General features: G+C 46.6%; 1 protein-coding gene across 1 annotated transcript in view; it reads left to right on the top strand.

The window, feature by feature from the left end:
- UBE2H (ubiquitin conjugating enzyme E2 H) overlaps positions 1-14,612 on the top strand; it is a 44,022-nt gene that overhangs the window by 24,391 nt on the left and 5,019 nt on the right. Inside the window, exons 4-6 of the mRNA XM_042872697.1 lie at positions 7,440-7,479; positions 7,774-7,826; positions 10,405-10,533. Of these exons, the coding sequence (XP_042728631.1) occupies positions 7,440-7,479; positions 7,774-7,826; positions 10,405-10,533 (222 nt within the window). The remainder of the gene's footprint in view (positions 1-7,439; positions 7,480-7,773; positions 7,827-10,404; positions 10,534-14,612) is intronic.

Below are 14,612 nucleotides of genomic sequence, written 5' to 3'. Positions count from 1 at the left end.
TGATAAGGAAATGTTCTTTAGACTGTATCCATCTATCTCTGCCCTTGAGTAACAGTGATCTGACTCAGATGTCTTCTAGTAGCAAACTTCTTCAATCATTTAGGCTGTAAATAGCCACTATTGCTTGAAAAACTGGAGCAGATGCACAAATGGTCAAATTTTAATATTCTAGCTTGCAGAATAAGTGCTGGTAACTCAGTGCTGTGGCATTTCTTTCCTGGAAGGGTGTGCTTGTGGCTGAAGGCATCAGAGGGGACTGAAGAATTGAGAGAAGTGATGTGGGAACATGACTGTACGGGGTGGACCAGATGGGTCCCATCCAATATCAACATCCTGACTTGGAGCTGATGAGTATTGGCTGTTTTCTTAAAATAGACATCAACTTAAGGCTGCCATCTATTTAAAATCCTATGTGAGTGTGAGAAGTAATGTCTTCTTCCCACAGTAAACTGTGCCTTTTGGGAAAGAGCAGTGTTGTTTTTCACCCAACCCTTTACCTTTCTTTTTCTGTTGCAAGCTGGACTGAAGCACAGCAGCATGCACACAGCTGAGCAATGAATGGTGCTGCTGCAGCTACACTGACCATTTTCTGCTCCTCCCTGAGTCAGCTCTGAAATCTCCTATAAACCTCCTAAATTGGAGACAGTTTGAGGTGCACACTGTGTTACTCAGTGCTGCTCACTGTCCCCTCTCCATTTCTCCTTCTCACAAACAGGTGCCCACACTGACAGTCCTAAACATGAGCAGGCTGCAGACAAAGCCCTAAACTCCAGTTTCTTTGTTGTTAAATGCTTTGCTACAAGTCTACTGAGGATCATTTTTCTTTCTTCCTGTGTGTATTTTGAATCAAGCTTGTTGACATAGCACAAAAACAAACTCTCTTCCCAGTACCCTGGGAATCCAACACAGCTAAACGAGGCTCTCGTGCGTTTGCATTGCTTTTGATTTAGACTTCAGTTACTGTTCTGAAGGAGGAGGTAGGGTTGAACTTTTGGTGATTTAGCTTTAGGGTTTTGGAGTACAGAGGAGTTAAAGGCAGTCTGGGCTGAGAGCTGGCCCAACTTCATTGTATCCCTGCTTTTGAGTTGCTTTGTCCCTTCTAACATCTTTTTTTAGCACAACATCTTTCCATCCATTTCCTACCCCATTCTGGGCTCAGCAGACCCCCTCCAGCATTGCCTTCCAAGTCCCTGTTTATACAGCTGAAAGCACTGCTCCTCTTGCTGAGCTGCCCAAAAGGCTGAACGCTGCTGCAGGGCTGCATTGCTGGCACCCAGGAGAACATTGCTGGCTCCCTCCTGGGTAGAGCAGTGTGTAGCTTAGGTTTCAGGTTGAATAAACAGTCGATGCTAGATCAAGGGCTGGCATAGAGCTCAGCTACAGGGCGGAGAAACTGGGGGAATGGGGGCGCTGGGACCCAGGGAAGCTCCCCACCAGCTGCAGGAAAAGGTTTGTTTTTCATTGTCTGACTCCTGTTTCAGCTGCTCCAGCCCAGCTTATCGGGGCAGCCAGAGCCAAGCAATGTCTCAGCCCCTTCCTTTGGGCCACTCTGATCTCTGCAGCGCTGTTCCTGTAGGCAGACATGCAGTTGGGCTGTGCTGATAACTACAATAACTCCAAACAAGCCTCCAGCCTGCTGAATCATTGGAAACAAGCTCAGGAGTGAGACAAGGTCCTCTTCTCTCCCCATCAGCTGAGAGCAGTTCCAGGGAGAATGAGAATCCCAACCCAGATGTCCTCGAGCGCTTTGAGCTCTGGGTAACACAGGGTAGGAGTTAGTGGGGAGAAATCTGAAGGATTTCAGAGATGGTGGAGCCCCAGAGTAGACAGAAAGGTCACTTAAAGCACAAGCATAGCTTGTCTGCAGCTTGTCTGTTCTCATCACTGCAGAGATCCCACTGCAGCGATGACACAGAGTTCAAACAGTCTGTGTAAGTCACTGGGATGTATAAAGAAAGAAATCAGCTTCTATTCCTTTAATATGTTACTCTTTTATGCTGAAGCTTAAAGTAGGAATACTGTTCTTGCAGCAGCTTTCCTCGTTCTGTAGAGCTGTAGGCTAACATTTTCTTCCAGCCTCAGAAATTCTAAATGCAGTCTTCAACATAGCATTGGCTTTTTGCAGCAAAGAACACAATGGCTGGAAGCATATCCACGCATTCTGGAAAGCCACTTGTGGAAAAATGACTGCTAATCGTTGCCCTCCAATCTCTTGCAATTGCTTTTGTAGGTGAAACCTTAGCCCAGCTCAACTTTGTGTTTTCTTCCAACGTGTGCTTAGCACAGCTGAACAAGAAGAGGCTCTGGATTTAGGGCTTGTGATGACACAGAGCTTTTCTTAAAACCTAAAAGAGCAGTGGTCCTCTTTGCCTTTGAGGATGCTGCTGTCTCTTGAAGGAGCCTTTGCCCACCTGTTAAATCTCTGCTCCCTCATCCCATCCACAGCTCCCACCTCTCATAGCGTTTATTTCCTGTTCTTCTCAGGTTGGTAATTATCACTGTTGCCAATTAAATGATGCCACCTCAGGGACAGTGCTCTCCTGACAATGCATTTATAGAGCTAAACCACCTTGGGACCTATGTGAAAAGAGCAGTTCCTGTGAGGGTTGCCAGGGTGCAGCAGCTTTCTGGTGTTTCTGGTAGCACCTGTTTCTTGCTCAGGCTTTGCTGTGCCATTCCGTATTACCTGGGTGCTGGAGTCTTTTCCTAGCAAGACAAGAGGAGAATAAGAGTGCACACCTACATAGAGCAGTGCTCTCATACTGCCTCTGGGCTTGAGTGCTCCTGTTGAGATCAGCTCTGCTTACAGTCACCAAATCCCCACCTTCAAAATTCCAGCAGACCTCCTGAACTTGAGCAATGTGTTTATTAAAGCAAAGCCAACCCCCTGGAAAACACCCAGTTGGTTTTTGGAGCTGCTGAACATTGCTCGTAATGCTTTTGTCAATTGATGTAAATATCCCTGCGTGCTTCTAAGGGCACAGAGTGCTCCCTTGCTCAATGTTTGCTTCCATTTTTGCATTCTGCTAGACAGTATATCTTGAGTTGTTTCTCATTTCAGCTGGCGCTGCTTCACTGCTTTCTTCTTCCCTTTGGGATTTGTTATCTTCAGGGGAACTCTGTGCCCACTCTCTTTCAGCTTTTCCGAAGGGGAATTGTGACATGGAAGCTCAGAGCAGTGCTTCCAGTACTTCACAAGAGAACTTTGTGTCCATTTTGCATGTTTTTAATCTGTCTGTATCCCTGCCAAGAGCTCTTTGATACCACAGGCACGTAAGGAAGAAGTGCAGGGTGTATGTCCTGCCCTGTTAGATGCTCAGAGCAGTGATAGTGTGCATGTGGGAACCTGAGTTCTTTCCTAAGTGTTTACTTTGTTGCTAAAACCTACAGAAAAATTAGATCTGATTTCTTGGTAATCAAATATCAGAGTTTGTGCACAGCATGCTCAGAGAGCTCAGTTTCTCCAAGAACTTTGTACTTATGCACAGCTCTCATTTTCCTTCCATCTCTGCTCTGTGCAGGTGTCTTTCCTCTGTGTTTTCCTTTTCTCCCAAGCACTTTCCATAACAAAATGCACTCACACACGCTTCCACTCCTTTTTATATGCGTGCATCTCCACCAAGAGATGGTGGCACCCATACAGCAACGAGGCAGCGCTCAGCTCCAGCCAGGATCTGTCGCATCTCTCCTGGCCTGTGCTTAATTCTTCTTTTTAACTGCAGCTGCTATATTTTTTTTTCCTTCCAGCTCCTCTCTGGATTGCCTTGCATTTTGCTGCTCGGAATCTCATGAGTCGCTTCTTACCCGTGACTGCTCCGAGCAATGCATGTTGATCCCAATTCTGACCTGCAAGCGATGGGAAGATGTTTGTTCTCCCAAATATACTTATCTTTGTGTGCAGGGAAAGATGAGACACCTGAAGGGAATCTGTATCCCCGTCTCCACTCCTCTCTGACGCACGCTGTGCACCCTCTGCAGGTTTCCTGCTACAGTCAGAGAATGGGAACAGGCTGACAAAATGGGGGTAGGTGTTTTCAAGCCAGACTTGGCACAGATTCACCACCTTCTGTGCCAGTCTGGGCATCAGGTGACTGTGCACCTAAGCAATGAGATGAATTGATTTGGGGCAATTGTTTTTGTGCTCGTTTAGCTTAGCAACCGGTGCTTCTGCTTTTCTCCTTCCAAAAAGTGATTTGCACTGAGCAGAGGGCCTGGAGTTTACAGCTGTGATACCATTTCCAACACCTCTAGCCATATTTTTCTGTCCTGATATTCCCAACGTGAAGCTGCTGCCGAATTATTTATAGTATTGTTTTGAGAAGCTCCTAAAAGTTGAGTGCTGTAATATAAACTGTCCTTCTGTTAGCGAGCTGATGTTCTGCAGCCCCTCCTGCCACCACTTGATGAATGCCTCCACAGTTGGTGCAGATTATATTTGACTCAGTGCTCTGCATGAGCTCCTAGCCTCCACATTTCATTTAAAATATGTATATATATTCTTTCATTTGCTGGTGAGAAATCATCGACCTGAAAGTGCTGGACCATGGTGGGCAGGTCTGGGATTCCTAAACCATCAATCCCAATCTTCAGGTGGAATGCAGGGAGCAGTGGGGCACTAGTACTCTCCTGACCCCTCCTCCATCTCCTACCACAGTTCCTCAACCAAAAGCAGAGGAAAAGCCCAGCTCCTGAGCTCTCTGTTCCCTACGCAAGCTCTTCTGGTGATGAGTTGGAGAAGACCTCTGTGGTTGTCAAGTCTAACCATCAACCTCATCACCTCTATGTCCCCGAGTGCCACAACTCCTCATTTCTTGAACCCCTCTAGGGATGGTGACTCTTCTCTGGACAGTCTGTTCTAATGCCTGACTGTCCATGAAAGACTGGATGTTGTGTTGAGGGACATGGTTTAGTGGCAGCTATTGGGAATAGGTGAACGGTTGGACTGGATGATCTTTTAGGTCTTTTCCAACCTTGGTGATTCTATGATTCCTCAGAGAAGAAGTGTTGCATAGAGATAAACATGCATTCAGTTCAAGCAGGGAAATGCCCAACTTGCCCTACTGCATGAGCAAGGAGAGCCAACGCGTGGGGTGAGCAATGGTCATCCAAGGTCAGTGCAGGAGTTCAGTGGAAGAACTTCAGTTTCTACTGGAATAGATCCAGCTGTAGGGCTGTATGGAAGTTATGCTTTGGCAGCACCAAGGGAAGGTGGACAGCCTGCCAGCTAGCTGACTTTGTGTGCACAAATACCCTTCTCTTCAATGACTTTGTCAGCCCAAGGGCTGATTACTCCAGGGCTGTTGCTGAAATACTGCTGTTCCTGAAGGTCAGCATCTGCATATTAGTCCCAGCATCTCCCAGTAGTGGAACAGATACGTCTCTTTCTGTTGTATGACCCCTTTGTAAATGTTTTTTCAGTCTTTTTTTTTTTTCTTTTCTCCTGTTATCACCCAAAGGCTTTTTGTCAATACAGATTTCATCCAGTCTTGCTTTACCTTCAGATGCAAACCTGGCTCTGTGTGTCCATATAGAAAACGTGGGCTGCAGTCACTCTGCTGCTGGAATTCCACCCAAAGATTGGATTTTAGGGCTGGATGGGACACTGAAGAGCTGTGAGATGTTGCAGCAGCCAAGGAAATGAGGAGAGCAGGGAGAGGATGTTTGTGCTCTTTCTTGATAAGCAGCTATTTAATGTGAGCAGCTTGAGACCAAGGACAGCGTGAAGGAAGGGGTTGTTCTTTGCCTGGATAAATGCAAAGGTGGCAGAAAAGATTTATGAATCTCCAGTGCAGGAGCTGCTTCATCTCATCTCTGGATATCGAGTCTGGCTTAAACACTGGAGCATGGGTGCAGTCAACCAAACCCATGCAGGTTTTTGTGCAGCACAGCCAACTGTAGCTGACTGTGGAGGAAGATGCAAGGAAACAGCTGAGATCAGAAAATCCCCAAAGGAGAAAAGCAGAGGGATGCCTGCCCCTCTCTGTCTGATCCCCATCCCAGAATCCAGACCAGACAGCACTTATTTCAGCAGGTCTACGTGTTATCATCCTATCCTTCCTGCTTTGTGGCTTTTGCTGCATTCTCTCTTGCTTTGTCCAAAGCTATTATTTTTCTCTCTAAAACAGACAGAATTTAGCACTGGGATCTGTTGCTGGTTACATCTCTCCTCTGTATGTCACAGTGGATCCACGACCCAGTTTAAACCGGCAGGAGCCACCTGCAGGAGCCACCTGGGTGTAAATATTTGATGGAACTGCAATTTCCCTTTTGAATTCTGCTTCAGTTTTTCAAGCTAAATCACAGAATGGTCCCAAAAGCCACTTGTTAGCTGAGGCTGTGTATGCAGTTCTTCTTGCAGAGATGGTTCTGCTTTCAGGCAGCCTTGTATTTATGTGAAATCCAAGTAGTAGGAGTAAACATGGAATTATATTTGTGTCATAATACATGGAAGGGAAGGCAGTTAAATCCATATGTCAGCTCTTAGCCAGATGGGAGCCGTGCTGTCACTCACTGCAGTCGCTACATCAGTGATGCATCAGGGCTAGACAGAGCCTGGGAGAAGGTATTGCTGCTCTGGAGAGAGAACTTTGATGTGTTTTGAGGAGCTTTGGGGTTGGATTGAGTCAGTATCCCAAAAAGAGCCTGCAAAGCAGAAGTATGTAGGGGGACACTGTCTGTTTTCCAATGAACCAACTCGAGAACCCAATTCTGTGTCCTGGGCTCCTTGTCCCTTCTGCATGGGGATGTGTTCCTCACTGGGGTTTTTTTGCCTTCTTCCTATCAGAAGGGAAGAGCAAAGTTCTGCATCCAGCCCAGTCGTTGGCTGAAATTCTTAACTTTGCTTTTGGGGTAGATGGGGTTTGTTTTTATAGATGGACTCTGCTTGTATGTAGGCTCTATTGCCAAGTGAAGCATGTTACGATCCCTGTAATCTCCTTGTTTGTTTTCTAAGCTCTGTTTTTAGGAAAAGGAGGTGCGTTTTGGGGTCCTGTCTTTAGTTCAAGGTTGAACTGCAGGACTGAAAGGCGTGGGTTCACATCTGATAGCAGCAACCAGGGGTGTCTTAAAGTGTCAGGCATCTCCTGCCATGGTTTCATACTTCTGGAAGCCACAGGAATTATTTTGGACAACTTAATTTGTGAGAGCAAAGAAAGCACTGTCAAATAATAAGCTTAAAGAAAATGTTGAGCTTAAGATCTGTGCTGTGGTTCTGCTGTAATTTGGGGTTTGGGTGAAGCTCAGGGGAATGACTGAGGACCCTGGGGTCAGGATGCTGCCTGCTTATTGTGGAGAGTTACACAGTTATATATAGCAAAGTAGGGGTTCTCTGTGAAACTGCTGGGCTGAGTCCTTGTTCAGTTCATTCCAGACTTCTCATGGCTTTTAAAAGAAAAGAAGCTTTGGCTGTTTTCTGCTATTTACCACTGTGTCTCTTGCAGGATTCATGAATAAAATTTTCCATCCTAACATCGATGAAGCGTAAGTAAATCCCTCATGCATGTGGTTTTGCTCAGAATTTTGTCTAACTGTAGCTGTGTCCATAGCTTGGAAGTAGTTTGAGAGTGAGTTCAGCCATGCTTTCATCTAATCTAACAGCCCACAGTGCATCTCAAGTTAACTTCCTTACCATTAGCCACAGGGTAAGAGTAAATCACTCCTTATCTGAAAGAGTGGGGTGAAGGCAGGGCAAGGGAAGGGAGATAGATTATGTTAAATCTGCAGTGTGTTTCTGAGCATGCTTGTGTTTAATTCCATCTTTTCCATGTGTTTCAGGTCAGGAACTGTATGTCTAGATGTAATCAATCAAACTTGGACGGCTCTCTATGGTGAGTTTTGGCATTTCCCTGGAGCTGATCACATGAGTGCCCTTCTGTGGTGTCTTAACATAACACAGCTTGCTGGATACAGATGCTTTTAGGCCAGCTCTTTTTAGTTAAATCTTAGGCTCCTCACTGAGCCAAGATCCCATGAAAAGTAAGATATCCCCGTGAAAACACTCCTGGAACCTGTTTTTGTGCCAGAGAGGCAAAAATATTTCATACAATTTCATAAACTGCACAAAGGATCACTCAGTCTATTGCTTGGTGGTGTCTGGCAGCTGCACAATATTATCCAGGGATGACTCAGCATGGAAAGAGGGGAGTGGCTGTATCTAAAGTGAAGCCCAGTTCCAGCCATGTTTTGTATGTCACTCGGGCTCTGGGCACAAGCCTGTGATCCCCCCTCTGCTGACAGTGATCCCACGTGGGTTGTGTTTGCCTGTGATCCTCGTTTTTAGAGCTGTAGAAAGTTTAGCTGCTAGTTGAAGATCCACTTAAACAGGATCTAGGGCAAGCTAAAATAGTTGAAAAGAATATGTCACAGAATTGTTATGGTTGAAAAAGACTTCTAAGATTCTAGTCCAGACATTACCCCATCACCACCATGGCCAATCGTAGGATCATTAAGGTTGGAAAAGACCACTAAAATCCCCGAGTCCAACCCAGTCATCCCCACCATCCCCACTGACAGTGACTCTCCCATCTCCCTGGGCAGCCTGTTCCAGTGCCTGACTTCTCTTTAGGACTGTGTGGACTTCTTCAGATGTTCCAATTACTCTGTTGTGTGGAACTGTACTCAGGGAAATGTGTACTTCAAATCTTTTCTCCTCTGAAAGCCCGACTTTACCTATGTAAGTTGGGAGCTTGCAAGCAATTGCTGGAGAGAAGAGGCTTTTCACCTACCTCACAAGCATAGTTTGTAAGGAAATACTGAGCCTGCTCAATCCTGGATGCAAAATTGCTATAGTAACTTGTTGAACTTTCCTCCTAAACAGAACGCCTGAAGTCCTTGCGTTGTAGTTGCATGGCATACAGTTTGCATAATTCTGTTACAAGAGATCAGCTCCGTGACCCAGTGAGAGTGTTAATGAAGGAGGAGATGCTGCTTGATGGGTGATGGAGGAAGGAAAGATGTGAACAAACCAAGCCCTCTGCTGGGAAACAAACCTATATGGTTCATTTAGCAGCAGAACCCACCTTAGTGCAGTGTGTGCTGCTGTTCTCCCACCTTAAGGCCACCTGCAGATCATGGGGATGGCTGGACAGAAGGAAATCACACTGGTTGAATTCAGGTTTTGTGTTCTGACAGCCTGAGTTCTGCTTTGGACAGCATATCTGGATAGCAGCCCTCTTCTGCAGCATGCTCATGCAGTCACAGTGGGGTTTCTGTGCTATTTCCAAACAATTTCACAGGAAAGCTTTCTGTAAGAGGCTTCCTAATAAGTGCTGCTGCGTTTTTATCGTTGCTGTGGCTCATAAAGGCAGAAGAAATAACTTGGAGTTTCCTTTGCTTCTGATTATTAATATAAAAAAAAATCTTCTGCGTTTCTCTTTGTGATACCAGAGCAAGGCAACTTGAAAGTGTCAGGTTTGTATTTTGTACAAAACACCTTCCACAGCAGGTGGTGAAGCTTGGCTTTGGAAAGTTCATCTTCTGACAGTTCTCTTCTTGCAGACTTCTCTTGCTTTGATGCCTTGAAGCTGCAGAGAGGATGCTGGGATGACTGCATTCACTCTGCTCCTTCAGTCAGGACACCCCCAGAGCCCATCCATCTCTTCAGTCCCAGGGTTTGCCTCCTTGCCTCCTTACATTCCTGAATGTACCATCCAAGGGGGGGAATTGTACTCCCCAGTGCCTCTCAGCATAGTTGTGCTGTTTGCAGTGAAACCAGAGCCCTCCTACGCTGGCAGAGGAAATGGGCCAGATAATTCAAGGAGGAACTAAGGTGGAAGAGACCCAGAATAGCTACCAACAAAGTCATGGGGCCTCGTGGTCAGATTCCCTGCTGTTCCCTAATGAAGTATCAGGTTCTTAGTGCTATTGTTAGGCTTCCTGCATGCATTCAACCAGTCCTTGTTAAACCAGTGCTGCTTTTGGCTGTTAAGGAGGGACATCCCTGAGGTTTACTTTAAAAATAATGACAATTCAAAAAATCCCTTCAGTAGAAGAATCCTTCCAGGGCTCTGCTTGCTGAGCACACACAGGTTTAGTTGTCAAATGGCCATAGAATGTCATAGAATCACCAAGGTTGGAAAAGACCTCCAAGATCATCCAGTCCAACCGTCCACCTCTTGCTATGAGCAGCATCATCTGGAGCACTGGCAGTGTTTTGGGTTCAAGGTACGGTGCTGTGGTCGTGGAACATGAAACAGTGATTTTAGAAGAAGGCAGAAGCAGGGGAAGAACTCGGTGAGGTGGGGAAGCATGGTGCTGTTTGCTTTCCCCCATGCAGTCCCTTTTAACTTCAGATTTTCAGTGCATTTACCCTCAAAACTTTGTGGTGCTGTCTCAGTGCTGGTGCTTGCAGAGATTCAGGCCAGCTCTGGGTGAGTGGATGTGAGCAGCTTTGTCTTTCCCTTGCAGATCTCACCAATATATTTGAATCGTTCCTGCCCCAGCTGCTGGCCTATCCTAACCCTATAGATCCTCTAAATGGTGACGCTGCAGCCATGTACCTCCACCGACCAGAAGAGTACAAACAGAAAATTAAAGGTAAGGGCATCAGTATGATTGTGACTCAGCCCAGGGGAAGGAGGACTGTCTTTGCTGCAGATTTCTGTCAGTCCCCATTCATTCCCCTTACAGCAGCCTCATTTGTTTTAGAGATGGGAGAACAATTGGGAAGGAAAGATATGTGACCGAGGAGGGAGCAAGGAAAAGTGCTCAGGTTAAGTGGAAATCTCCATTTCATGATTACTGTGCAGAAAATAGCTTGGTAGCAGTTCTTTGGGAAGTTATCTGAGGGCAGGAATCAGTAATACCATTGCAGAAAGCAGTTCTGTACCGTGACAGAGCAGGAATTTTCAGTAAATGCCAAGCAAATTCCTTGTCACCTCCTACTCCAGCTGAGGCTTAGTGCTCTGTGCTGTTCAGAGAGTGCCATTAAAGAGAGCTGCAGACCAATTAGTGATGTCTGGAAGGATGTAATGGGGTAGAGATGGTCTTGAAGGTCTCTCTGAAGACAAGAGAATTGGAGAGTTTGATTTAGAGTACTGAGTGGGGCTGTAAGCTCTGATGTGTCAGGGATGCCTTCAGAGAACAAAGGAGTGACTTATCCTGTAATCACCGTGAGCAGGAGGTGCTCACAGGCTTGTAGCTCAGCTAGGGGAGCCTAGGCTGGACATTAACTGATGGGGGTGGGTAAGCCCTGGCACAGCCTGTGAGGGTGCTGGTGCTCACAGAGGGGTGGGAAGGACAAATGAGACAAGTCAGAAATAATTAGCCAGCAGCAAGCTGGGATCAGCTGCATGCAGACAGGAGCAGAGGCAACAGAGCCGTGGCAAAAGCCACGCACGTATATACTTGATCCAGTGGACACAGTCAGCATTTAATCCACTCTTTGGCCCAGATTGCATCTTCAGGTTTTCTTGAATAGAGGCTGTGACCACCTGTGTGGTTTGTGGTTACTGAATAACCATCAGACTTGTTCATCCAGGGAGCCCTGCTGGGACGGTTCGCAGGTCCTGCTCAGCAAGGAGAGCCTCCATGAGCAGCTCCTCGTGAGCAGCTCCTCGTAACCATCCTCCCACGTGAGATGGGGCAGCAGCATTGTGAAATCCCTGCTGTTCAGGGAGTGCAGGTAACCCAGAAAGAGGTGGGGTTTGGTGCTGGAGTCCTTTCATCACTTGTGCCACGTCACTGCAGAGCAGTTAAACCTCAGCTCGTCGTGTTGTGATGCCGCATGACTCCAAGGGTGGAACTACAAATGAGGTCAAGCCAAGCTTGATTTAAATACTGAGTTATTTGGCACACTGTTTGATTCCTCTGACAGCTGCATGACAGGATGGTAAGAACTATTCTGCAGATCTGCCCTGTTTGCTATCCTGGAGCCCATTGCTGCTGCTTCTTAGGAAACAAGCTTCCAGGCAGAATGGTTTGTCAGATGAGATCTCCAAGGCCAGCATGAAGGGACACTTTGGGTGTCCTCTGTGCTTTAATGAACCAGGGGGAAAAAAATGACAGATGCACCCTGGAAGAGACAAAGAGACTGATGCTAACCAACAGCAGGTGCTTCAGGGAAGAGCTCAGGGCATCCCTGAGGGAGGCTAAATGGGAGAGTCTGCTCCCTTGTTTCCATCTTGGCAGTCAGATGCTGTGAAGATGATCTGGGAGGAGGTTTAAGTGCTTAAAATGTGTCTCATGTTCCCTGTACCCAAGTGTCCTGTCTTGTTCCAGGCTTGCGTGACAAGTATAGGATAGAGCTAAATATTGTCATTCCTGATATTGCAGTGTTTTTAAAAATAGCCTTGGACATGTTAAAACTGAGGCAGTGGATTGTAACAGCTTCTCTGCTCTGGGAAGCTCAGGATCTGCAAATACATAATTTATTGCTTTTTTTCCTTCATTTTTTAGTTATAGGCACATAGAGCAGTTGCTTGATGTAGCAGTGAGGAGACAGGCTTAGAGTTAACGTTGCACAAGGTTTGTGGCTGCTGTGAGACCCATACAAGTAAGAATTTATCATGGAATTTGTAAATATCTGTTAATATTACTGATGCAGAGATAGAAAATGTGGTGCTTAGCATTAGGTCCTTCTTCTCCATCAAGGAATGGAATAACACAGAACCAAGCTGTCCTTTAAGATCTCTTTTCTTGGTGATCCTAAGCAGGATGGCTTGCCAAATGCTGTGCCTGGGGATACCCATCCCCACTGGATTTGGGGTCACCTGCAATTCCCAGTAAGGGTGTCACCCTTGTCACAGTGAAGGAACTAATACAAATAGCAAAGGAACTTGGGTTCCCTTTACTGGTTTGTGCAAGAAATAGCATCTCATCTGGGTAAATAACTCTTCTCTAGGGAAAATCAGTTTCTAGAAAGCCACAGGGAGTAGCCAGCAGGGGGATATGGCCTGTTGGCAGCATCCCATTTCCTTATTTCTGGTGATTGCCTGTTTCCCACCCGCCTTCCCATGTAAATGTGTGATTTTGTGACCCCCCCTTCAGCTGGTTCTTCTCATCTTTGAGGTCTGCCACGTTGTTTGCTTTCACTTTGCAGCATCCATCTCTTTTGGCAGGGATCTCTGCCCCAGCCTGTGCTCTCTGCTGCAGGTTCGAGACATCAGGCACCATGATAACACATGCAAGCACCTTTTCAGAAGGGGAATTTCTAGTGCTCAGGACCTGAGGACAGAGCACAAGACTGCTTTCCTATCCACACTGTGTACACTGAGAGCTTTCTGGTGGTCCGTCTCTCTCTGTGTTGCATGGAGAGCCCTCAAGTGCTCCTTGTTTGCATAGCTGCCTTTAATATTTTATCAGTTCTTACAAGCTTTTTGTAAAGCAGATTGGGATAGCTCCTCCTGCCCTTGGAGCAAGCAGGTTCATCATATATATTTAACACTTAGACTGAAACCATGTGCATCATTGGATGGAGATGCTCGGAAGCACCTTTCAGCCTGCTCTCCTGCACAGGGTTCCCATGGCAGAGCAGCTCTGCCAGGGTCACAGCTGCTCCACCAAGTGTTTGTCTTCAAGTTCTGTTCCTTGGGAAGAATGAATGCCCAATTTGGAAGGCTGCAGGGTTTGGTGTGTGCCGTGCACTTTTTCCTTGCAGGCACTCATCTCTGAGTGCAAGGGAATGATGTTATTCCCCTTCACTTCTAGCGTTGCTATTTGAAGGAGGGCTTGTTGCATTTTAGTAGCTTAAAGAAAGCAACTTCACAGCTGAAATTCCCCAAGAACAGCATGAGAACAGCTCCTCTCCTACGTGCAGAGCAATGTGGAGGATGTGCTGTTGGGATACTGCTGTTTCAGCGCTTGTCCATGCTCTGAAGCTGCTTTTTCAGCGTGCGTGCACGTAACAAACAGATTTTCTCTGCTGGAGATGTCCTCAGCACACAGGTTTCCAGATTCTTCTTGAATCCCAGAGGGGATGTTGCAGAAGCAGTTCCCAGACTCAATCTGCCTGGTCCCAGTCCATTTATTACCTTTCTGCTCCATCTCTCTGTGTGGAAAAGCAGCACGAGCCACAGTTGGCAGTGGTGATTCTACCTGCCTGCAGGAATCCCAGTTAAACCAGTTTCTCTGCTTTCTGCAAGGCTTCCTGCTGGCTCCTGGCTGCAGTTCATGGATCTGGGTGCCTGGAGCTGGTGTGGTTTGAAGCCTGCTGTGAGACACGGTTTCTTTTGTTGACCTGCAGTGCTCTGGGCTCCCTGCAGCTCCTCCTTGGCTAATCCTATAGCTGATGTGAAACTGGCTGCAGGAGATGAGCTTGGAGATCAGAGACAGCTCTGCTGAGGCACAGTCTCCTCCAAACTTGGATTGGGAAGGGGCTCCAGCTGCATTGGTGTGGCCATAGCTCCAATGTGCCCCGTATACGAACGGTCCCATGGAGAGCCCCCTATTTTCCTGCCAGGAGAAAAACTGAATTGAAACTCTCAATAATACTTTTTTAAGCTCAGGCTGTGTAAGATCACGGAATCACAGAATGGCTTGGGTTAGAAGGAACTGTAGAGGTCACAGAATCCTAGAATGGCTTGGGTTGAAAAGAACCGGAAGGATCATAGGATGTTTGAATGGGTTGGGTTGGAAGGGTCCTTAAAGATCATAAGGCCATAGGATAGGTTGGGTTG

This window comes from Lagopus leucura, unplaced genomic scaffold, assembly GCF_019238085.1.
Source record: "Lagopus leucura isolate 7727_CA_CO unplaced genomic scaffold, USGS_WTPT01 Super-Scaffold_100008, whole genome shotgun sequence".
Taxonomy (NCBI): Eukaryota; Metazoa; Chordata; class Aves; order Galliformes; family Phasianidae; genus Lagopus; species Lagopus leucura.
Note: the sequence above shows the minus strand (reverse complement) of the source record. Positions and strands in the feature narration are given on the sequence as shown.